At 67.6% G+C, this 23,241-nt stretch overlaps 1 protein-coding gene and 2 long non-coding RNA genes across 4 annotated transcripts; 1 reads left to right on the top strand and 2 right to left on the bottom strand.

Moving 5' to 3' along the window:
• Window positions 1-111: 111 nt before the first annotated feature.
• LOC140618789 (uncharacterized) lies at window positions 112-5,392 on the bottom strand. 2 transcript variants are annotated; one of them, XM_072801704.1, is made up of 2 exons: window positions 4,167-5,392; window positions 112-3,858 (listed from the first exon to the last, which is right to left on the bottom strand). In XM_072801704.1, the coding sequence occupies exon 1, from the start codon at window positions 5,360-5,362 to the stop codon at window positions 4,421-4,423; it is 942 nt and encodes a 313-aa protein (XP_072657805.1). In that variant the 5' UTR covers window positions 5,363-5,392; the 3' UTR covers window positions 112-3,858; window positions 4,167-4,420. The 2 variants fall into 2 exon arrangements, with proteins under 2 accessions (XP_072657805.1, XP_072657806.1); XM_072801705.1 differs by having other exon boundaries at window positions 112-3,075.
• Window positions 5,393-7,663: 2,271 nt separating this feature from the next.
• On the top strand, window positions 7,664-22,167 carry LOC140618798 (uncharacterized). Its single transcript, XR_012018857.1, has 3 exons — window positions 7,664-10,100; window positions 21,293-21,589; window positions 21,814-22,167. It is a non-coding gene; the product is annotated as an uncharacterized lncRNA (long non-coding RNA).
• Window positions 8,723-12,170, bottom strand: LOC140618799 (uncharacterized). Its single transcript, XR_012018858.1, has 4 exons — window positions 11,915-12,170; window positions 11,433-11,555; window positions 10,444-10,578; window positions 8,723-8,953 (listed from the first exon to the last, which is right to left on the bottom strand). It is a non-coding gene; the product is annotated as an uncharacterized lncRNA (long non-coding RNA).
• Window positions 22,168-23,241: the final 1,074 nt, after the last annotated feature.

Below are 23,241 nucleotides of genomic sequence, written 5' to 3'. Positions count from 1 at the left end.
CCTGTGATAGTCCCGCCAAGGCCAGAGGCACTGGTGCCTGTGGTGCATCCCTTTTGGTCGGCTGAGTGGCACCCTTTGCCCTGGGCTGGTGTCTGGGTTTCCTTCCTGCGCAGGCACCTGAATCCTGTCACTATTCCTTCCTGCAGCGCTTCCCACTCCCCCACCCCCCAAGCCCTAAAGTCACTGGAAACTGGAACTCAGCCTCTGCGACTCTGGTCCTTGGCTACCTTGAAGGGAACAGAGCTTGGTGACACAGTCCCTTGCCACCGAGGGCCCCTGGGCCAGCTGGGGGGTGAGCCACTCCCAGGGATCACTGTGTGTTCCGAGAGCGAGCAGATGGCGGCCTGCTGCTGCGGTGTGGATGGGTGCTTGGCTGCGAGGCCTTCCTGGAGAAGGCCAGGGTGCAGGGGGAACCAGGGCTGTGAACTGCTCAGCGCCCCCGGGGTAGGGTGCCCGAAGTCTGGGGTCTCTCCAGCAAGCACAGGTAAGGGAGCTTGTGGGGCAGGACAGCGGAGCCCATACCTGGGGGGTCGGGGGTGAGGGAGTGTTTGGGTGCAGGTGGGAGAGCAGCAGGCAGCTAGGCATCTGCAGTAGGAGGTCAGGAGTGGGCAAGGGCACAGGACCGTGGTCTGAGAGGGACGTGGTCAGGGCAGCGGGTGAGGAGGCCAGAAGCTGGAGGCTGACCCGAAGCTGCTTGCTGGGAGCTGGTCCTGCCCCGAGCCGTGGCCCTGCCTGGAGCAGGCTCCTTGTTTGTCTCCACTCCTGAGAGCCAGGGGTGGGGTCCCAGGCTTCTGGGGGACTTCCTGGTGCTCAGAGTCCCAGCTGCATAGGGTACTGGAGGGTAGGGGTAACTGTGGGTGCTACCCAGAAGACCGGCAGCCCACCCGGCCCCCCTGGGCTGGTCCCCTGTGGGGGCGGTGGGGCTTGGGGGGTGCCAGCTCTCATCTGCACCTGGTCGTGGAGCTGGTTCAGCTCTTGCCCGTTTCACGGTTTTGCTGGTCACAGAGAGGTGCCACCTGGTGGACACCAGGATGGGGTGGGGCGGGGAGAGGCCCTGCCTGGCTTGGAGGCAGAACCTAGAGAGAAAGGGAAGACTCTGAGCAGCCTGGGGTGGTGGCTAGGGTTCTGGTCTGCATCTCTTGGTGGCCCTGGTGGCCAGTGAAGGACCCCAGTGGGGAGGAATAAGGAAATGACTGAAGGAGAGCCTGTGCCCTGGGAGCACTGGGGCTTTGTCGCCTGTCCCTGGGTAGTCAGGAAAGCCTCCAGAAGACAAACGTCGCTTGAGGCCTGAAGGGCGATTTGGGGAGAGGGTGAGGTTGGTAGGGCGGGAGCATGGGCAGGGCCCAGAGCCCCTGGACTAAGAGGCCCAGAGGGTTGCTGGTTCTTCCCTAGCCTGAAGCTGCCCTGTGTTCTGGGTACACGCACACACACACCGCAGCAGACACGTAGATGCACACATGCACACGGGAGCACACACATGCACACGGGCTTCTAAACGCGCCATTATGCACATACACGTACACATGCACACACCAATGTACATGAACATGTGCACACTCAAGCCTATGCGCACACACGCACGTGTGTACACGTGGGCTCTGGTGACACAATTGTAAAGATAGTGGCGGTGACGGTGGTGGTGATGCTAACCGCTTACGTTGGCTGACCGCATCGCGCTCCCTCTCCAGCCACGGATGAGGCAACAGAGGCAGAGGTGAAAGAACTGGGTGAGGCCTGCGACTGCTCACGTGTGACGGCTGCAGGGCGCCCACCGTCCTGTCTGCCGTCACCAAGAGGCTCCTGCTCTGCCCCAGACTCCGTTCCAGTTGGGTTCCCGGGAGGGACGGGCGCGGGAATCTGTTATCCTCTGCCATCAGGGTCCCGTGCTCTGCAGCCTTGCCTAGATCTCGGAGGCACCTGTAGCCTGGCCCTATGCGGGGCTTGGAAATATTTGTTGAATGAATGAAGAGTATTTAGGGGGGTGGGGACCTCACCTCGTGTGGGCCTGGGTGTCCCTCCTCCCCTGGTCTGAGGTGCTGTGGCAAGGGGCTCCTTCCCAGTGGGGAGGGGGCGGCCTCTGTTGTCACACTTGAAAAGATGGCCTTCGGGGCTGGCTTCTGCTGTCCGTGCACTGCCCAGGGTCCCTCTGGGCCCTGTCCGGGTACAGAATCCTGCAGGGTGCCCTCATGCCATGACTGTGGGCCCTTGCAGGAGGGTCCAGTGACAGATCCAGGTGTCCACAGGTGCCTGAATGGAGGGTTCTGTGCTGCCCCGCTGTACTTGGAGATCCTACCTGAGCTCGGTGTGGGCCACCTGCAGGGACAGGTGCAGTGGGGACTGTGCACTTGGAGCCATGATGGGACGCAGCCCAGGGCTCTGAGTGTCCCAAGCCTGTTCTTGTTGTCCCCCATCCCTCTGGTGTGCACAGGGCTGGACTTCCCTGGGGCTGCTCACCAGTGTTGGTCCCAGTCTGGGGAGGGGGGTCTCAATAGAAGGATCTGGAGTGGTCACACCCCAGGATAGCTCAGGTGCCCTCCCAAGTGTCCAGAGCTCCTGACATACATCCTGGCCAGGCTGGAATGTGGAGGTCCCCACCAGTGGTGACTGTGAAGTCCAGCCCAGCCTGGAGACCCTGGCAGCCCCAGATGGGGAGCGGGGAAGGGAGAGGCCGCAGGGGCCCCCCACAGGTATCTCGGGGCAGCCAGAAAGGACCTGCTGAATATGGCTGAGCACCCGAGATGGGGCTCGGCACCCCGTGAGCAGAGCCTTGTTATCTAAAGAGGCTCCCTTTTCTCCTGTTCAGTCTCACGCCCCTGACCTGGGGAAGCGGGCTGGCTGCCCTCAACTTTCAGTGGGGCCCCCCCACCATCAGAGCATCTGTAGGAACGACTTGGAGAGGGATCCCCCTGCCTTCTTGCTGCAAGAAGAACCCTGCTGCAGAACCCTTGGTGAGGGTTTGGGGATCAGCCTGGCCGGTGGAGGTGGGGTGTCGGCCTGGGAAAGGCAGGTGCGCGTCCGTCTGTGGCTGCTCATCTTGGCTGCTGCTGACCTCCCCCGCAAGGGAGCCAGGGCGGTCTGAGGGGGAAGCAACGTTTCACCCTTCTTACTTGCAGACTTTTCACTCTCCCAGACACCGTTACCCTGCACCCTACTCCACCTGGCTACTGGGAGCCCATAGGTGAAGGCAGGGCTGCTGAGGGTCTGCACTCTAGGGGACCATCTGCTACCGGTGTCCAGGCTTATGGGCTGGGCCAGGAGGTGGCCAAGGGCAAACAGCCCAGAGACCCCGGCTCCCAATCTCTGCGCTGGCCAGAGGCCTGCCTGGGAGGTAGAGCCAGAGCAGGGCCAAGGGGACCCAAGCAGCGGGGATGTGGCCACTCCGGCCCTGCAGCCCCTCCCTCTGTGGCTGCCTCATGAGAGAGCTGGTGCTGGGAAACCTAGAGGGGACCCCTGGATGAGTTTGGGAGGGGGCTGTGGCTGGGCGGCACCAGCCTTGGCAGTTTATTAGGTTTTATTCATAGTGGAGAAGTCCTCTCTGCAGGGCTAGATCCTTGGCAGGCCAAACGGCGGGGGTGTCCCTTGCCATCTGGTCATGTCCTCTTCAGTGGCCCACACTGGGGGTGGCCCCTTGCTGGAGAGCCCTGAGCTGGACCGCAGTTGGTGCCTAGCCGGATCTCGGGGTGTTCTGAGCACTATCCAAGCTTTCTGTCCCCTAGGGGGACCCCCCAGCACCTCCGTAGGGGGTATCCTGTGGGCCAGGTGCTGGCCGGGAGCTTGGAGGCACTTAGCACTGGTCCGGGGGTCCAGCTCTTCCTCTGGAGTGGGGTCAGTGGTCTGTGTGTGGGTGTATGTGCGTCCCTGGGTGAGGAAGAGGGAGGCTGAGCACAGACACATAGCGCCAAGCTGGTGCAGAGTGCAGGTTTGGGGCCCAGGCCTTGAAGTCGAGGCTCTGGCCACGGCACACGGCCCTCCTGCAATGCAGCATTCGGCTGCGGCCCAGCCCTGGGAGGCCTGCTCTTTGGAGGGCCCAGGACTCCCACAGAACTCGGACCCACCCAGGGGATTGGGGTGTAGGTGCTCTGCGACTTCAGGCCTCCTATGTGGGAAGGTTCTAGAAGGACAAAGCTCCCCAGCTTCTTCCTGGGGGACCCCCAGCAGAGACTCACCAGCCCAGAGGAAAGCGCGAGGGCCATCTTTCAGCTCTAGGGTCCTCCTCCGCCCTCTCTGGCTAAAGGCTCACAGGTCTGTTCTGGTCAGGAGCCAAGTCCCCGGGGGGAGAGGTGGGAGGCACAAAGCCCGGCTTCATCTTTGGTCCAGAGAGCCCGGGAGGCAGGGGCCACCTGCCCGGGAACGGAGCGTCCGCTCTGCCTGTCCGGGAACGTTCTGAGCAGGCCCAGGAGAAAGCTCAGAGCGAACAGGGCTACACTCCTTCCACGCCCAGTAGGGACCCCAGGCCCGGGGCTGTACCCGCAGGCCCTTCAGTGCTGTCCTGGAGTGACCCTGGGTCCCCTCCAGATGAGAAGTGCCTTTGGAGAAGGAAAGAGGAGGGGCCGCCAAGCTCAAGATCAGTGCTGTGGGGTCCGCTTTCCCGCACGATGGTCAGGCTGGGGCTTGCTGGGGCCACCTTGGCGCTTCCCGGTTCTCCGGGAGCAGGAGGTAGGAGGACTCTCCTTGCCTCTGCAGTGACCCTGACCTGGGTGGGGTTGGGAAAATGGGGTCCCCTGGCTTCTTGTGCCTGAAGCGTGCATCTCAGGGACAGGATGGGTCTGGGCTGAGAAGGAGCTGGGGAGGCAAGCTTCTTGCCCTGCAGCTGCAGGAGGGGGTGGGGGTGAGGGGGCCACACCCTAAAGCCCAAGTGGTCCTTTTTGTGCTGGTCTTCGGATCCCTGTCTAGGGAACACGTGGGGGGACCAAAGCCCCTGCCCAGGCTGTAAGAGGAAAGCCTGCCTGCCCAGCTGCAAACCCAGGCTGGGGCCTTGCAGAGCGGAAGGGACGCCTGTCGTGGCTCCGCACGGCCCGGGGCGGAGGCAGCTGAGTGACTGGGGTGCAGGCGGGGATGGGGGAGCCCCGCGGCTGAAGGGAGGCAGGAGGAGCCCACACAGATCGCTTGCCAGGGCACCAGCAGGTGGCGCTGGCTCCTGAGGACAGAAAAAAAAATGCCTGCAGCAAACCTGAGTGGGTGTCACTGCGGCTGCAGATGGTGGGGGAGGGACGTGCCATCCCCCCCTCGGCTGCGGAGCCTCACGTGCCCGAGTCCCGCATAGTCCGGAGCGAGGTCTCGGGAGGAATGCGGCGGCCGCACGCACCTGTCCCGGTCCAGGGCCTGCACGCAGGTGTAGACGCGTCCTCCCCGTCCCCCGCATCCCTTTTGGAGTCACCTCCTCCGGGCAGGGGCAGGGGCAGGGGCAGGGGCAGGGAGGCCGTGCCAGGAGCTCGGGGAGGGCACCCCAGCCCGGGGCGGAGCGGCCCGAGGAGGGACAGACTTCGCAGTGACCTCAGACCCCAGCCCGCTCCCTCCCTCGTTGCCACGGCAACTGCCCGGAGCGCCCGCGGTCGGGGCGAGCGGCCTTCGGGACGCGCTTGGCCCCGCGCCCGTGGCTCCTGCCCCGCGGGGGCCCGCGCCCCGCCAGCACCGCGGACAGCGCCCGGGCCCCGAGCCGCCGGCCTCCCCGCGCGCCCGCCCCGGCAGCCCCGCCGGCGCTGCCCCCGCCCCCGCCCCTCTCTTTGTCTCCCGGCCCGGCTCGCCCCGCCGCCCGCCGCGGACCTCGCGGTGCCCCGAGCTGCGGACGCACGTGGCCGGCGAGGCGGGGTGGGCGCAGCCCCGCGGCCGCGCCCCCTCCCGCCCTGCGGCGCCCGGGGCGAGCGGCCCCTTTGTGTCCCGCGGCCTGGTCCCGGCCCGGCAGCTGGGCCGCCCTCTGCGCGGGCGCATTGTTCCCCGGATTTGTCCGCGGCGCGAGGGGCCGCCGGGGGCCGGGCTCGCCTTCCTCCCGGGCGGGGCGCGCGGGCCATTTCCATGAGAAAGGAGCGGCGGAGGCGCCTCTCTTGGCATTCACCGCGTGCCTTAATTGTATGGACATTAAATCAAGGTCCGCTGTGAACACGCAGAGGGGCCCTCAGGCAGCGGGGCGCGGGCGCGGGCGCGGGCGCGCGTGGGGTCCGGCCCCGAGGCCACCGGCGCTCCGCGGGGCGGGGAGCTGCGCCACGCCGACGGCGCTCCCTCGCCACCCGGCCCGCCCCCAGCTCCGGGGAGCCCTGCGCGCGCGGCCCTCGCCCGGGGAGGGGGCCCGGGCGCCCCTGGGGGCGGGCCGGGGCGCGGGCGGGGGGCGCAGAGGCCTCCGGGGCAGCCGGGCGCCCTCCCCGCCGCGCCCCTCCCCGGGCCCGCCAGCGCGCGGCGACGCGGCTCAAAGAAAGAGCCTCGGGGCTCGGAGGCGGACGCCGGCGTCTCCTTCACCCCCGCGAGCTCGCCCTCCCCGCCCGGGCCGGGCCGCACGCGGAGCCCCAGGGGCCGGGCCAGGCCCGCCCCGCGCAGTTACCCGTCCCCGGGAGCCGCCGCCGCCGCCGCTCCTCGCCGCCCCGCAGCCCCGGCCCGGGCGCGGGGGCTCTGGACGCCGGCAAGTCCGCGGGCGCCGCGGGCCGCGGGGGCCGGGGCGGGGGCCGGGGCCGGGGCCGGGGTCGGGGTCGGGGTCGGGGGCTCCGGCTCGGCCCGGCCGCCCCCGCCCGCCCCGCCCGGCCCCGCGCCCGCCGCCGCCGCCGCCGCCGCAGCTGCTCCGCGCGTATCCGCGCTCGGCTCGGGCACCGGGCGGTTATACTGGGGCGCGCGGTGACGTCAGCGACACCGGCCCCGCCGCCGCCTCCCCGAGGTGTCCTTGAGAACTGCGGGGCACGCGCGCCGCGCACACGCGCGCACACGCACTGCGCCCCGGGGCCGCCCGCGCACACGCCCGCCCGCGCCCCGGCCCCGGCCCCGGCCCCGGCCCCGGCCCCGCGCCCCGCGCCCCGCGCCCCGCGCCCGGCCCCCGCGGTGCCTGCCCCTCCGCGCCCGGGACACCGCTCCCCGCCGACCTTCCGCAAGCGGAGGCCACGCGCACGGAGCACAGCCGCGGCCCGGGCGCCCTCCACAGCGCCCACGCGGACCCCGAGGCCGCATCCCGCCGCTGCTCCCTCCCCGTCCTCAGTGGGATGCGGACGCCGAGCCCGGCCCGCGGGAGCGCAGACAGCACCTGGCGGCCCTTGTGCTGCGCCGCGCCGGGCTGGGGGCTGGGGGCTGGGGCCGGAGCCGCCCAAGGGCTGGCCCTGCTCGGCTCCTGCGCTCCCCTAAGCGCCACCTCGGGCCTCCCCCAGGGGCCTTTGTTCCCGTGCACAGGGCGAGGTGAGGCAGCGCCAGCCGCCCGCAGGCCTCTGCGCCCCTCTCCTTCCCTCCAGGCCCACCCGACCCGCACCTTGTGCCTGAGAGCAGAGCCCACTGCCCTCCCCGCCTGGTGCACCGCCCTGCACCCTCCCTCTTCGGCCCTCTACCCCCACAGCCTGGGGAGCCCCCCACCAGCCGCTCTGCCCCCACCCCGCCCCCTCCTCAGCCCACCAGGACGTCCCTCCCCCTTTGGTGCAGCTTCAGCCTGACCCTTGGAGCCGCAGCCTCTCGTCCTCTGCAGGGTCAGGGTGACGCTTCTCTCTAGCCAGAGACGTGCAACGTCCCGCCCCAAACACACTCATCCACACGGAAGTGGAAGCCTCGCCTCCCCCAGCCCAGCACTGAGGAAGGCCCCTCCAGCCTGTGGGGCTCACCGCCATAGCCAGACGCAGGCTGGACCCTCAGTGGTGGGCTGGAGGGCAGGGGACCCGGGGCAGCTGGCACTTGAAGCCTCGTCAGGGACTGTGTCGCTCTGGGCCTCCGTCAGTCAGCGTGGTGGAGGACGCTGGACGCTCGTGTCACCCTACTAGGACGGGGCACAGCCCCTCCGGCGGCAGGGGACCCGCTGTCCATGGTGTTGAAACCAACCCTGAAGCAGTCTCCCCTCCCACCTGGCCTCTGGACCTTTCACCCCGTCCTCTCCCACCCAGGGGTGCCAAGTGGACACCCACCCTCCAGCCTTGGCTTCCCGGAGAGGCCCAGGCCGGCTCTGGCTTCTAGCTCCCTGAAGCTCATTGGCATTCTGGGGGGGTCCTCAGGTTTACAGACTGGACCCCAGATCTTCCTTCGGGTCCCTCTTCCACGGGGCTGGCTCCAGGTGGTCCCGGGCAGGTCACCACCCCTCGCCCCCGCTCCCTTCCCGGCCGGCACTGCACGCCGCCCCTCTGCGTCCTCTCCGCAGGCGGGGCAGATGTGGGGGTGCTGCGCTTCTTCTCTAGGATCAGCCCAGATTTTTGCGCAGCCGGCAGGCATTTCCTCTTTGCCATTTTTACATTTCAGAGTCCTGAGCACCGAGGCTCAGCCCTTCGTTCCCGGTACCCAGCGACCCGTCACCCCGGCCCCCTGGGAGGAAGGGCGGCCCCGGGTGTGGGGTGGAGCCCGCCCCACCTCCACCCTGCCCGCCCGGCTTCCCCCTTCTGAAGGGCCTGCAGCCTCCGAAGGTCTGGGCAAGTCAACTTACTGCTGCCAGGCCCCGGCGCGGGTTTGTGCTCCCGTTGGGCGGGCGCGGGCCCAGCCTCCCCGCGCCCAGCCTCGCTGCGCCCCGCACCTGCTCTCCGCCGCTGCCCACGCCGCAGTCTCTCCCCGGCACACAAGATTTTGTGTCTGTGGATTTATTTGCGAGCTCCTCGGCTGGGCGTGAAGGGCGCAGGGAGGCGGCGCAGCCGGGGTGGCTCAGGGCTCCGGGTCCCAGGCAGCCGCCTCCACGCGCACAAAGGCCCCTCTCGCCACGGGCCGGCAACTTGGAGACGGGTCAGGTGTCTTCCTGGGGGCGGGACGTGGGCTGAGACCCCCTCCCCCTTCTCTCCCCTCCGCCTTCCTCGGAAGCCTGCGAATGGAGAATGGCGTGGGATTAAGCAAACCCACAGAAACCGGTGAAGAACCCCCGCCCTCCCGGCTCCTGCTGCCTCGTCACCCGCCCCCGCCCCTCCTGGGCGCGAGGCTCCGCGCTCCTCCAGAAAGGGGTGGGGCCGTGGTCACATCTGGGAACAGCTGGCTCTTGGCTGCTTGACCTTTGCCCCCGTTCCCAGGTGGGGGAGGAGGGGACTGGGGTCTTCCCATCTGCAGGGGGTGGGGGAGAGACCGGTGTGGCTGGAGGTGCTCAGTGTGGATGAAGCCTGGGGAGGGGAGGCTGAGGCTTCCAGCCTAAGGGAGGAGGGGACAGTTTGCAAGGGGCTCCAAGCCCAGTCCCTGCTCTGGGTCCCCTGTAGCCACAAGATGGTCCACAGCTTCCAACCCCGACCTGGGAGGCCCCACCCACAGACCTGCCCTGTGGGGAGGCCCAGATCCCCTCCATCCACACGTCTCCCCTGAGGGACAGACGCACCCAGGTCCTGGCCCTGGTGCCTGAGCACCTCCCCATTCCTCCCACAGCCAGACTAAGGCCCCCAGGGGCGGGGCACGGGCCAGGAGAGGGACCCTCTGGGCGCCCGCTGCTCCTTCTCCACCCCACTGTGCTCAGAGCGTGCTTGGCCCGGCTGCCTCTCCCCGTATGACTAGGAGGTGGGGGTACCACACAGCAAACCCCCCAGCTCAGGCTCAGGTCCCCGCCTGGAGCCAGCCGCCTGTTCCTTGGCTTAGGTCTGGGCTTAGGTCTGCACAGGGCCAATTTGGGGAGGAGGAACTTGCCCTTTGAAGCTGGTGGGGGCCAGGACCCCCAGCACGCTTGAGTTCCCCCGGGTGGGAGAGGCCACCACAAAGGCTGTGATTGTGAGCCAGGCCAGGCACACAATGGGGTGGGCCGCCCAGGGGCCGGGGCCCCTGCTTGGAGAAGAGGCCACAGCCCCTTCCCTGCCGCTCCCGCCCCTGGCTCCCTCCTCCCCGGCCCCGCCCAGCCCCACCGGGAGAGACGGGCGGACCCAGGGCCCAACAGGCGCAGAGCGGCTCCACCCGATCCCTGAAGGGTTGGTCTCTGGACCCGAGGGCTGTGGAACCTCTGGACTGCTGGCACGCCGGGGGCTGCTGCGGGAGGCCAGGTAAGTGCCGCACCTGGGCGGGGCCAGGCCAGTGCCCTGGAGGCCAGTGCAGTACCCCTAGGCCGCCGTGAGGGGAGGCGGGATGCCTGGCCAGTGGCGGGAACAGGCCTTTTGTTCCCCGAGGCGCCCCTGCTGGACCTCCCCGAGCTTCCAGGCAGCTCTGTGGCCACCCAGCTAGGAAGCAGAAGCAAGGCCAGTTGCCTCCCCACCAGCCTCCCAGCCCCTACCCCCCTCCCCTCCCCGGGCTGACCTCTCCACCCCACTGGACTGGGTCCAGGCTTTGGAGCGGTCCCAGAGGCTGTGTTGTGGGGAGGGAGCCCGGGCCGGCCCCCACTGGCCTCACCTAGGGTCCTGGTGTCCTCAGAGTGGCCCTGGAAGGCAGGGTGGAGGGCTCACCCCCACTCCTGTCCCCCAGAAAGCACTTCAGAGCCCTGGAACGGGCCTCTGGGGTCCGGTCTCCCTGGGATTCTTGCAGGGCCTGCAGGGCGCAGAGATCTCTGGCTGCAGGGCCCGGCCCCTAGGGTGGCAGGCAGGATGCCCTGGGCAAGGACGCCCTGTAAAGCCACATTCCTTCTAGAACCTGGGAGCTAGGGGCAGGGACACCCTTGGCCTCAGGTCTCCTTCCATGGGGCCCCTCCCCACAGCCAGCCTGGCCCGGGGTGGGGGCGCTTGTCTCCTGAGTGCTCTGCTCAGGGGCTTTGTTCATCCTCCTTCCCCGGGGGGCCGCCCACCCAGCGGGGCAGCAGGTGAGGAGGGCCGGCTCCCCCCTGGGGGCCAACCCCACCTCTGAGTGGGGGCGGGAGTGCCCGGCCCTCAGCCGGCCCCCATCATGAGGCAGAGGGTTCAGCCCAGGGGGTGGCCTGCTCTGAGCCTGCCCTGCTGGGTGGCCCCCGCCCCCTCGGCTCCCAGGGCCCACACGAGGGCGTCCCACCGCAGCGCCCCCGAGCCCGGCCGGCCCACAGCGGGTCCTGCACGTGGGGTCCTGGACGGCGGGCTGGGGACAGCAGGAGCCCCTCGGCTGGGCCGACGCGACCAGATCTGGTCACGGGATAGGACGCAGTGCGGCTGGCCCGCTCGGGTCCCCGTGTGTCTCCTGTCCCGCAGTCTGGCCTCGCCCACCCTCAGCTCTGCCCCCCAGCTGTCTCTCCTTCGCTGGCTGTCTCCCGGCCACCCCGTCTCCTTCCCTCTCTGGCCCGGGACCTCTCCACCTCTGAGAGTCTCTGGCTCCCTCCTCCTCCCTGATCCACACCTGCCTCCAGGGCCGGGCCATCTGCTTCTCGTGACTGATTCTGGCAGGACAGTGGGGTCCCTGGGGGGGCAGGGGCCGCTTACCCTCGTCTGCTCTCGGGCAGGAGCATGCTCCTGCTTTCCTCTTCAGGGGTGGCCCCTACACAGCAAATCCAAAGTCATGGGAACTGTCCCACGCAGGGAGGCCTGTCCAGAACGTCCTTGCCCCTAGGAGATAGCCCCCCACGTGTTCCTGGGACCCAGGTGTCGGGAGGGGGTGGGAGGTCACCGCGAGCCCGGGTCCCTGGGCCGAGCAGGACAGCGGGCCCCAGGAAAGTCAGCCCTCTTGTCTGAGCGTGGACCCCGGGGAGGGGCAGGAGAGCCCCCTGCCCGTTCCACAGGGGCCCGGGGCTTCGTGCTGCAGGTGCTGTGGGCCGGGGGTGGCCGCCGAGCTGGGGCCGCGTGTCTGGGAGCTCAGGGAGGAAGGTGTGGGGAGGGACGTGGGGCCGGCGGACGGGGACCTGCCCAGCGGCGGGTGCAGGAGATGCAGTAGGGTGCCCCAAGATCCGGGTCGGGGGGTTGCCCACCTCGGGCTGGGGATGTGCACAAGGGCCTGGGGGCGGTGGGCCTGCGTCACACGGGAGGCTTCGATGTCCGTGGCGTCCAGCGAGGCCTTCCCGGTGTCCACCCGCTGTGTGCTTCCTGAGCGCAGGTGCTAGTGGTTTCCCACCAGTGGGATGTAAAGCTCCCTGAGGCACAGTCCCTTAATGAGAAGAGTGGACGAGAGACCAGGAGGGGAGCGCTGGGCGTCTGCCGGGGGGCCTCCTTCCCGGGGCGGGGGGCTCGCGGTGTCCGCACAGAAGGCTTCCGTCAGCCTTGGGCTCGCCAGAGCCAGCCCGGTGGGAGGTGCGCCCGGCGTGGGTGCGGAGCTGGGGGGCTGGAGGGCCGGGCTGCCTGCGGGGAGAGGCTCCGGGGGACGGGGGACAGTGTTCAGCACTGAGCCAGGCCCCCGGGGGTCTGCAGGGCTGAGCGGCCGCTGGGCGGGGCAGAGGCAAGGACGGCCGTGGGCGCGCTGTGGGGACTGTCACGGCCTCCCTGGGCCGCCCACAGCCCTCTTGCTCACTGGACGCTCCCCAGGAACGCGCGCGGGTGCCGACTCTGACGCGGTGTGTGGGCGCGAAGCTGGTGTCCCCTCAGGTGTGGCTGTGTGCTGCCCCGTCTGCCCTCGGCGGCTGCACGTTGGCCCTGGGCTCCCTGGGCTCCGCGCCTCTGGCTTCAGGTGGCCTTGGTCGTGGGAGGCACGAGCCAATCTGAGGGTGGAGGCCGGGCGAGCGTCTACCCAGTGGCCCACTTGCGAGCGCCCTGTCCTGCCCCGCGAGCTCCCCTGGCTGTCCGTGGCCCACCTGCCCCTGCCCACGCCGTGGTCCGTGCCCCTTTTCAGAGCCTCCCATGTCACCGCGCCGCACGTGCCCCTGCCCTGGCTGTCGGCTTGACCTGCAAGCACCGAGGTGGTGGCAGCTTGTCCTGCCGGCCAGGCACGGGCACGGGCACGGGCACGCTGTGCTCCAAGAGGCCTCCCCGGGCTCCCCCCGGCTGGGGACCAGGAGAGAGGCTGATGGTGAGATTGCAGGGAAAGAAGGGGGGCAGGGGAGGAGGGGGAGGGCTTCCAGGGCCAGCAGCCAGGGCTGCCCCGGGTGCCTCCTTCTCCAGGCACGGAGGTGGGGAGGTGGGGGGAGGAGGACGAGGGAGCCTAGGGCCCAGGGGAGAGGTGGGGCCCGGCTGGAGGGAACTGAGCCCCTCCCATTCTGTGCCTTCAAGCAGCGCCCCCCTCCTGGCCCTGGCTGCAGGCAGTCACGTGGGGGTCGGGGTGCTGGGGACACGATGGGTCCCTGGGGGGAGAGTCATTACCTGTGTGCCAGAGGACTCGGCAGCCGGAGCCCGCAGGCCCGCCGTGTGGGCAGGCCCCTTCCTCTGCTGGGGGGCAGCGGCCGTGCCTGTGGGCCTTGCGTGAGCCCGGCTCAGCCCAGGAGGCGCCGGGCGTGTGTCCAGGGCACTGCTCCTGGCAGGGGCGTGGGGACCTGGTCCCTGCTGGCCCTGCCGTCGGCCCCCCCATGGGCCCCGGTGTCCACGGTTTGCTTTAATTCAAAGCTGAGGCATCGGGGCTCTGCCTTGGTGTCTCTTCCCTCCTGTCCCCGCGGGACACGCCGTCCTCCAAGCCGCTGTGGCTGCAGCTCCTCCTGGGGCCTCGCAGGGCAGGAGTGCCATGAAGGACGCGCGCGACAGAGCTGTGTCCCCTGCTCTGAGGGGGGCTGCTGTGCGGGCGTGTGCTGGCCTGTCCATCGTGGACGGGGCCCCGGGGCTCCCCCCCCAGCTCCCAGCCACGTGCCCTCTGCCTTCCTCCAGGAGGTGACTTGGGGCAGCCACACGGACCAGACCCTGCTGCAAGCCCGGGAGGCCGCACACGGCCCGCCCAGACCCCAGCAGGGACACGGGTTGGGGCGGCGGCGGGAGGGGGTGCGGGGCCTCGTGGAAGGTTCCCACGACGTTGTCAATGAGAGGCCACGCTGCGGGGGGCTGTGCTGGGTGCTCCTGTCGGAGGTGACCCCGCACAGACCCCGCGGCAAGGGGCTCCCTGCCCCCGCCCGCCCCTCGCCCTCCTGAGACCCTGCAGGGCCCGCCCCAGCCCCTGGAATTGGGCGGCCACCCTCGGTCACCTGGGCTGCTGTCCCGACACGGGCTGGGCCTGGCCTCATGGGCCCGGGGTGGGTCCTGGAAGCAGACAGGCCTGGGCAGCTTCCCCGGGTTCCCTCCTCGCCACCTCGCCTCGGGGTCCTCACCTGAGACTGGGGACAGCGGCAGCTCCTGCCCTCCGGGCTGGGAGAGAATTCAGCGGGGATGGGGGTTTCCTTTGTAGAGATAACGTTTGAATGAAAGTGCAAGCCCCGCAGGGCGTCCCGGGAAGCCTTGTTCAGCGGCGCCTTCTCCGGTTGGGAGCGACCTGCCTGATCGGGGCGTCGGGGCGTCTGCTCCCCGCCGGGACTGGGCAAGGGGCCAGAGGGAGGTGTCCAGAAACGGGCCAGGGGGTGGTCCTGGGACCCAGAACATCAGAAGCCTGCTGCCCTCGGCCCCCCGCCCCCGGCCCCTGGCGGGGCCTCAGGCTCGGGGCACGTGGGGGCTTCCGGCCCCCCAGACCCCCGAGGGAGCGCTGGCTGGGCTGACTCCCCGACGGACACCCGGAAGGCGCCCCCCGCCCGCACAGGCCTTCGGGAAAAACACACTCATGGTTGACGGGGGGCAGAAGCCCCGTATCCAACCGCCAATGTGGGGTCTGCGTCAGCCTCACACCCCACGGTCTGGGCGGTGGGGACTCAGGGAGCCGCAAGGGGCAGGTTCGAGACCCCCAGGACTGGGAGCGTCCACGTCCGCCTCTCGTGCCGACGGCCTTCCGGCAATTCTGGACCTTGAGAGGGCCCCGCTCTGATCTGGGCGCCGGCCTTATCCGCAGGACGAGGAGGGGCTCAGCACCCTCCAGGGCTGCCCGCTGATTTCCCCACCCCGAGGCCTGTGGGGCGCCAGGCCTCCCGCCCCCTCCTCCCCGTGGGCCTGGGTCACCTGTCCCCACAGCACTGGCCAGGACACCCCGTCCCAACCCCAGCGACGGCAGGGCCTCTCTGTGCCGTGGTCCCCCAGCAACCCCGCCTCTGCCGCCCCCGGGCTGGGACCCTCCTCTCCTGGAGCCCCCACCCGCCAGCAATCCACTCCCCAGCGACACACGGTCCTCTCTGGGTGCTCCCCCGACCGGCTTCCCGAGTGTGCCGTGGCCCCAGGCCCTGCAGGACGGGCCCTGCCTCCCTGTCTGGTCCCCACCCTCATCTCCCTGGCCCCTCCACCCGGCCCCCACCCGCAGCAGCCCCCCCACCCCGGTCCCCCCAGGCTTCCATCTCGATCCCAAGGTTTGATGCGACACCGGGCGTGTTTGCCTGTTGGCAGCTTCCCCGTCACGTGCACTAGGCCCCCTGGGAGGTGGGTGGCCCTGCCTGCCGCCCCCGATTGAAGGGCCCATTCCCCGGGGACTCGGAGCTGTGAGCGCCGCTTGCCTGGCTCGGGAGGGCAGGAGCTGCTGACGTCCCCACGTCTCAGATGAGGACCCCGAGGCTCGGGTGGCGAGGAGGGAACCCGGGGAAGCTGCCCAGGCCTGTCTGCTTCCAGGTCCCACCCCGGGCCCATAAGGCCAGGCCCAGCCCGTGTCGGGACAGCAGCCCAGGTGACCGAGGGTGGCCGCCCAATTCCAGGAGCTGGGGCGGGCCCTGCAGGGTCTCAGGAGGGCGAGGGGCGGGTGGGGGCAGGGGCGGGTGGAGGGAAGGCAGGAAGGACGTGGGGCCATCACAGACCCCCTCTCCTGCCGGGACGCTGGAGGCCCGAGGGTGGGACAGCGGATGGGGGAGAGGCGGGCAGAGTGCCGGGGCCGACCGGGCGGGGCTGGGAGGCATTTGTGGAGGTGGCCCCGCTTCTCTTCTCTGTTCTCCGTGTGGTAGGACGTCCTGGCGGCACCAGGGGAGGGGCCTCGTGAGTCTCTCTGGCAGAGACACGGGCTCAGACGGCAGTGGCCCCTCGGGGCCCTTAGCTGGTCAGGGGAGGTCGGGACCGGGAGTGACCGGGCATCCTCTCCCCCGTGTGCCCACAGAGATCTCTCGGTCTCGGCAGCGCTCTGCGTGGCCACGTGGCCCGTGAGCTGCTGGCCGCTAGCTGGTGTGGCTGGATCCCGGCCCACGAGGCGGCGTGCGGGGCTCGGGGCCCCGGAAGGCTGGGGGCCTGGGGGGGCATCTCCTCCAGACTTGGGGAGAAGGCAGCTGAGGCAGGGTCTGGGGAAGCCGCGTTGTGCTCCCAGGGCCCGTGGGGATGGGGACCCGCGGCTGTGTCTCCAGGGGAGGGTCTGCAGAGTCCCGCGAGCAGGATTCAGACTCGGGAGGGCCCCGCGGTGGGGTCAGGGCCCAGAGGGACCAGCGGCTGGGCCCGCCTGGCGCCTGCTCCGGTTAGTGCTGGGCAGGGGCCACAGCACCCTCCCCTGGACCACACGTGGCCAGGCCCGGGGGGTCTTCTCATGGGGGTCCTGGTGTTTCCCGCTAGGGGTGAGGAAGCTGAGGCCCTGCAGGTAGAGTGTGTCCCCCGCAGCCCTGAGCGCTGGGCCTTCACCCCCGGTGGCAGGTGGCCCAGGGGAGGACAGGCTTGCTCTGCTGAGCCCGGCCTCCTGGGACCCGCAGCCCCGGCCTGGCCATGTGGGTTGGTCAGCAGCCAGGCCAGGGGGCGGCCACTCGAGGTCCCGTCTACGGCTGGTGTCAGAGTAAAGAATGACGCAGATAAGTTTCCGTTCCGAGGACAGTGGGGAAGCTACGGGGTTCTCGTGCTCCCGAGCATCCCCTGTGCCCCGGGCCCAGAGCAGTGTGGTGGCACAAGGCCTGGACCCTCCCCCTCGAGCTTGGAGCCGGCAGGCCTGGGTGGATGGGCAGGTCTCATCTGTCCTTAAACACACACAAAGAGCCAAGACAAGGATGGATGTGGAGGCACAGGCTCCTCGGGGAGCCCCCAGGGCCGCATTCCAGCGGGGGTGGGGGACAGATGCCCCAGGAGCCTGGAGGGTCACACAGCTCAGTCCCCCTCCCCTCCCCCAGCCCCCACCCCTCCTTCCTCTCGTGGCCAGAGCTCACCTGGCCACCCCCAGATTTGGATTAAGTGCTGCCCATGGAGCTGGCCTCCCAAGTGGCCCCAGAGAGCAGCAGGGGACACACACGGGGTGGGCTTCTGAGGCCCAAGGGAAGGGGAGACAGGAGGGACCAGGCACAGAAACCCACCTCTCCCCATGGCCAGCTCTGAGGTGCAGCCTCTCTCGAAAACTTGATGGGAGTGGGCGGGGGGGGGGGGGTTGTCTCGTCCTCTGGGCGTCCGGCTGGGATGGACTCCCTGCAGAAAGTCCTCAGGGTGGCCCGTGGTCACACGCTGCCCCCCCACCTTGTCCCCCAGAGTTCCTTGGCTGAGTTTCTGGTCCCTGCCCATGAGGTTTGTAACCCTTGCCTCAGGCTCTGCCTTCTGGGGACCCGGGCTAAGACAGGGACTGAGGCCCCAGGAAGTGGCTGGACTGGCATGGGAGACACTGGCTGAGTCTGTGATCACTGCTCCGTCACCGCCCCTGTTGGGGAGCGAGGAGCGAGGGAGGGAGTGGACGTGACCTTCAGGAATCCCACCGCGATGTTCTTGGGTCCTGGGCAGGAATTTACACCCCGCTGCGGCCCCAGGGCCTGACTGCAGGGTGGCCGGGACGCCAGAGCTGGGACTGGCAAGACCCAAGCAGTCTGTGTAGACCACTCCCGGGGCCAGGAGGGAAGTCAGGGGAGCCCCCCCCTGTGGCCGCCCAGCGGTTAGAAGAGAAAACGGATCCAGGACTATTGGAGCCACCAAGTGGTTAATTGGCTTTGCCTCCATCAGTGCCATGAATATTCATGAGGCGCGCTGTCCTCATCAGGCCGGGTCTGCATCCAGCGCCCCCCGCGCCGAGCCTGCTATACCCGGTCTATACCCGGTCGGCGCTGACAGCCGCCAGCCCGCACGCAGCCCTGATTGGCCCGGCTGCTCTCCCAGATGCCATAGCAACCCTGGCTGGTTGCCTAGCGATTCATCCCTCTCTTCCTTTTTCCCTAAAGCCCGAGCCAGTAATCCATAGGCTGCGGTGGAAACGTCTTTGTGCCGTGGTGTGTGCACGTGTGTACCTGCGTTTGCACACAGGTGTGTCTGGGTGTGTGTGCAAGGAGGGAACGGAAAGGGGCTGTCCTTCCACCAGCAGACCTCAGACCCTTGGGGCGCACCTGTGCGGCCCCGCTGCCTGCCTCCCCTGCCCTGCGCTCAGTCTGGGTGTCCTGGCACCTCCCTTCCTTGGGGACGGTGGTGATGAAGGCCCAGGCTGCAGGCCCAGGTGCGACGTCCTCAGATGCCTGCTGCACCACCTCCCAGCCGGGTCCCCGAACCCCAAGTCCTCGGGGGCCACGGGTGCGTGTCTTCAGCACCCCCACCCCGCCCTGTGAAGGGACGATATGACAATGCCCAGGCTCTGTCCTTCTGCTGCTTCATGGGCCAAACTGTCAGCTTCACGCACTGGGAAGAGCAGGAGTTGACTGGTGCTGCGATAGGGCCTGCGTCCGGGGCCCGGCTGCCAGCACCAGGCCAGGGGGAGCCGAGGGCCAACCCTGCTCCGTCCTGGCCAGTCCCCTCGGAGGGGCTTCTAGTGGACATTGGGTCCAGCCCCTTGGGAAGAAAGTTGGTGGGAAGACTCTCTGATTGGCGTTGCCATTTCTTTCTTTTTTTTAAGATTTTTTTTTTTTTAGATTTTCTTTATTTATTCATGAGAGACACAGAGAGAGAGAGAGAGAGAGAGAGAGGCAGAGACACAGGCAGAGGGAGAAGCAGGCTCCATGCAGGGAGCCCGACGGGGGATTCGAACCCAGGACCCCAGGATGAGGCCCTGGGCTGAAGGCGGGCGCTAAACCGCTGAGCCACCCGGGCTGTCCTGCTTCTTTTGTTTAGAAAAGACGTAGGAGAATTTGAAACCGAGGATGTTGCAATACCACCTCGACAAGTTGGGAGTCCCGACCAGAGGTGGGAGGGGCCCGGGTCTGCACAGCACCCCCACCCCCGACGGCAGGCCCGGGCGCGGACCCTCTGGGTGCCGAGCGCAGCCCTCTAGGACGCGGGGCCCTGTCTGCCCGGCCCATGCAGGCCGGGAGAGCACGGCCGGAGCAGATGGCGCTGGGAAGCCGAGGCAAGGTTCCCCTGGCCACAGGGAAGCGGGTGGGAGGCCCGCTCGCCTTCCAGAGGGATGTGGCGAGGTCACGGTCCCCGGGGGAGGAGACGGGGGATTGCAGCAAGAGCCCTGCAGATGCGCTAAACTTCCTTTATTTTGAGACTTTAGAGAACTTAAGTCTTTGACGTCAATAGTGCGTCAGGATCAAGAAATCAGGAGAATTGGACCCAAAGTCAACCACTAACATTTAATCGGGTCATGAGACAGCAAAGTAGAGCAAACTGCTCCCCCGCACGCACAAGCACGTATTTCTGCTTTACCCCGAGGGGGCGTCTCAGCTGCCATCTCCTCCGGGGCGGTGTGCGCGTGTGCACTTACACATGTGCGTGTGTGTGGGAGGCGCTCGGGCTGCCTGGTTCGACAGCGCAGGCCCATCTCTCACAAAAACCCCACAGCGACGTCATCTCTGACTGATGGGGGGGAGGGCAATGGGACTTGCTCCCTGGGGCCCCGGCGGCCCGACGGCAGTTGTTCGATGTGGACCAAGGCGCAGGATGCGCGATAGCCGGGTGGCAGGGCCGGGGGTGGCGGGGCCGTTCCCACGTGCTGGTGGGAGGTTTGGCGAACGTGGAGATCCTCTTGGGGCAAGTGGGAGGCCCCAAGAGGTGCTGGGTGCTGGGCCCTGGGAACCCTCCCCCGTCTCCCTGAGAGTCCCTCCGGGTGGGCAGGGGCTGTGCTCTCCGTCCCAGGGTGGGTGAGGTCACCAGGTGGGGGGCCCTCAGCGGGTCCAGGAGGAGCATGACCCGTGCGTTTTCCAACCAGCCCAGCTTTGTGCTCCTAAGGCGCTTGCTCCCCGAAAAGCCCAACGTGGGGAGCCTCGGAAGGCAGCGCCCAGAGCCTCCTCCAGAACCTCAGGGATTAGGGGCCACTGCCACGGCTGCAGACCTGGGGCGGGGCAGGGCGGGGCGGCTGGGTGGTGGGCACAGGTGTGGGTGCAGCTGGCTTCAGCAGCAGTAGTGAGGTGAGGGGGCCTGGCCAGCCAGGGAGACGTGGAGGGGGGAACGTGAGCGAAGGCAGGGCAGCGGGACCTGGGGTGGCTGGACTCAGGACAGGACCCCGTGCCCGGGGGAGCTCAGGGGTCCTCCTTCCCCTGGTCTGTGGATGGAGGGGCGAGGTCAGGGCCGGCCACCCCGCTGGGCATCCCCACCTCCCACCCCAGCAACCGGGGGAGCCTGCGGCATGGAGTTGGCCATGTGGGTGGGTCCTGCAGCAGGGAGGCGCCTCAGGCTGGTTCTCCAGGGCGACCTGGGGATGTGGAGGGGCAGAGGACCCTGGGGCTGTGGCAGACGGGGTGGGGGGGGCTGGGGCTCCCGTGGGGGGGGCCATGGACGCCTGCCCCCGGGTGAGCGCCTGCCCCTGCGTGGCTCCCTCCCCTGGGAAGGCCAGAGAGGCTCCACTGCAGGAGGGAGCCAAGCCCAGGGGTGCATCCAGTCCACGTGCCCCTCTCTGGAGGCCGAGCCCACACTTCAGGGCTCCAGGTCAGGGCCTGGGCATCTGTGGAACTCAACGTTCGGGGGGTCTGTGTGCGGGTGTGCGTCACGTGTGTGATAAGACGTCACAGCCAGGAAGCACGACATCAGTGCGCGGGCCTGGGGGTGTCTGGGCCAGGCGAGGACAAGAGGAGGCGCGGAGGCCCAGCTAGGGGGGCTTCACCTCCAGGGCTGGACGTGTGACCATGTCCCATCCTCTGTGGTGTTTGGAGGTTCAGGAGAAAACAGGGGATGGAGAGGGTCGGGCCCCCACCTTCCCCTTGAGCTGATGCTCAGAGCCCCCCTCGGGAGTGTGGAGGGTGGCCGACAGCTGGGGGCGGGGGGCACAGCCAGGCAGGGGCCTGTCTGGGGCTCCACAGACCTCCAGGGAGGGAAGGCTGGCCCCAGGGGTGGGGGTGGGCGTACTGTGGGCCCAGGAGGGGGCCCTGCTTGGGGTTCAGGCCTCCAGAGAATTGGTTGGTGTGTTCCCGGTGCGTGGACCCCACCCCTGTCGCCGGGCCTGGACCTTCCGCGTGGCCCATAGCCACTCCCACAGGCCCTGCAGGTGCCTGCCCGCTGCCAGGCTCCCCGAGGCGGGGCGGGGGCCCAGTGGGCCCTCTGCCGAGCATGGACCTCACCCCCTTCAGGGAGGGACGCTGTCCCACGGACACTGAGGCCTCAGTGGACCCCATGCCGGGTGCCGGGAATATCCACATGAAGGCAGAAGCCCACGCAGCAGGGACTGCTCACCCCGCCCTCCTGCCCCACAGCCCGAGGGTCCCCGGGGCTCGGCCTGCGGAAGCCCGTCCAGCTTCTGACCAGGGGCCCGCGCCCAACTCCAGCGAGCGTTGCTGAAGCACGTGGCCATCGTGTGGTGTCACGGGCCGTGTGGCTGCGCCCCAGGACTGAGCGTGCACCCCTGAAGCACGGCGGCTGGCTCAGGGGTGAGCCCCCTGGAGGGAGGGCCGGGCCCGCTCAGCCGGGTGGTGGCGGGGGGCACACAGCTCTCTGGGAGGAAGAAGGATGGGGGGTTGGCGGGCTCACTGTGTAGTGGGACACTTCCCTCGTCTTGGGTGTGTTGTCTGATGACAGCTCTGTTGGCGCGGCTCACACACCCTGTGTTCACCCGTTAGCGTGCGCAATGAAGCCATTTTTACTGTATTTGCAGAGTTGTGCAGCCATCATGTGCCCGTCAGTCTGAAACCTGGTGCCGTACCCACTGCTCCGCACCCCCTCCTCGGCCGGAGGCAGCCACCGAGCCACTTGTTGTCTTAGGAGTTGCTTACTCTGGACAGCTCGTGGAAGCAAAGCTGCAGCATGCGACCTCTTACGTCTGCCTTCTTTCCCTCAGCATGATTTCCAGATTCATCCGTGTCGTAGCTCTGTCAGCGCGTTGTTCCTTTTAATGGTTGAATAATATTCCTTTGTACAGATTTTATTTCTTTACTCATCGTGTGTTAGACATTTGTGTTGCTTCTACTTTTTGGCCACTTTGAATAAAGCTGCTATGGACATGTGTGTATGAATTTTCCTGTGGTTGCATGTTTTCATTTCTCTTGGACATGCACCCATGAGTGGAATTGCTGGGTCACAGGGTTAGTCTGTTAGTTTTTTGAGGAACTGTACTATTTTGGGTTCCCATGAGCAGTGTAGAAAGGTTCATCTGGCTTTTCAATTATTCTTATTCTCTGGAGACTAAAGTCATCCATCCATCCACCCACCCCTCATCCATCCATCTACCTATCCATCCATTCATTTGTCCATCCATCCATCCATGCACCCACCTATCTACCCACCCATCTATCCACTTACCCACCAAACCATCCATCCATCCATCCATCCATCCATCCATCCATCCATCCATCCATAGATCAATCTGTGTATCTATCTATCTATCTATCTATCTATCTATCTATCCATCTATCTATCTTCCATCCATTCATCCACCACCTATCTCTACTTATCCAATCACTCACTCATCCATCCATCCATCCATCCATCCGCCCTCCACCTATCAATTCACCATCCATCCATCATCCATGAGTTCCCTGAGCACCTTCTGAAACCCAGGCCTAGGCAAATGAGCTGTGGAATTCAGTGGGGTCGTGGCTCTCTGCCCTCCAAATCCCAGGAGGGTCTTTAGGCTCGGAAGCACGGTGACGGGCACATGCACCCACATCCAGGGGTCGGTGTCTTCCTGCAGCTTTTCTTGCTTTTAAAAAAAGAATGTGCAGAGGATGAGCCATGTAATTTCAGGCCCTGGTTGATGCTCTAGTTCAGCCACTGCTGTCCCCGCCAGGGCTCTCCCCATCCTGCAGAGCCCCCATCCAGGCCAGCCTATCCCAGAAGCCTTCTAGGCCAGCAGCTTATGAAACTTAAATGTATGCTTGAGTGACCCACAGGATTGGGGGGCACTGAGATTCCGCATTTCCCACAAGCCCCCGGGGGGCCGGTGCTGCAGGACACTAGGGAACAGACCCGGAGCTCTCCGCGTGTCCTCCTGGCCGTCCGCACCTGGAGATGCCCCGTACTTGATGAGGTCCTATTGGTGCGGGTGGACGTTTCTCTCATCAGACGAACCTCCCCTCCCACACAC

Source organism: Canis lupus, chromosome 26, assembly GCF_048164855.1.
Source record: "Canis lupus baileyi chromosome 26, mCanLup2.hap1, whole genome shotgun sequence".
NCBI classification, from domain to species: domain Eukaryota; kingdom Metazoa; phylum Chordata; class Mammalia; order Carnivora; family Canidae; genus Canis; species Canis lupus.
Note: the sequence above shows the minus strand (reverse complement) of the source record. Positions and strands in the feature narration are given on the sequence as shown.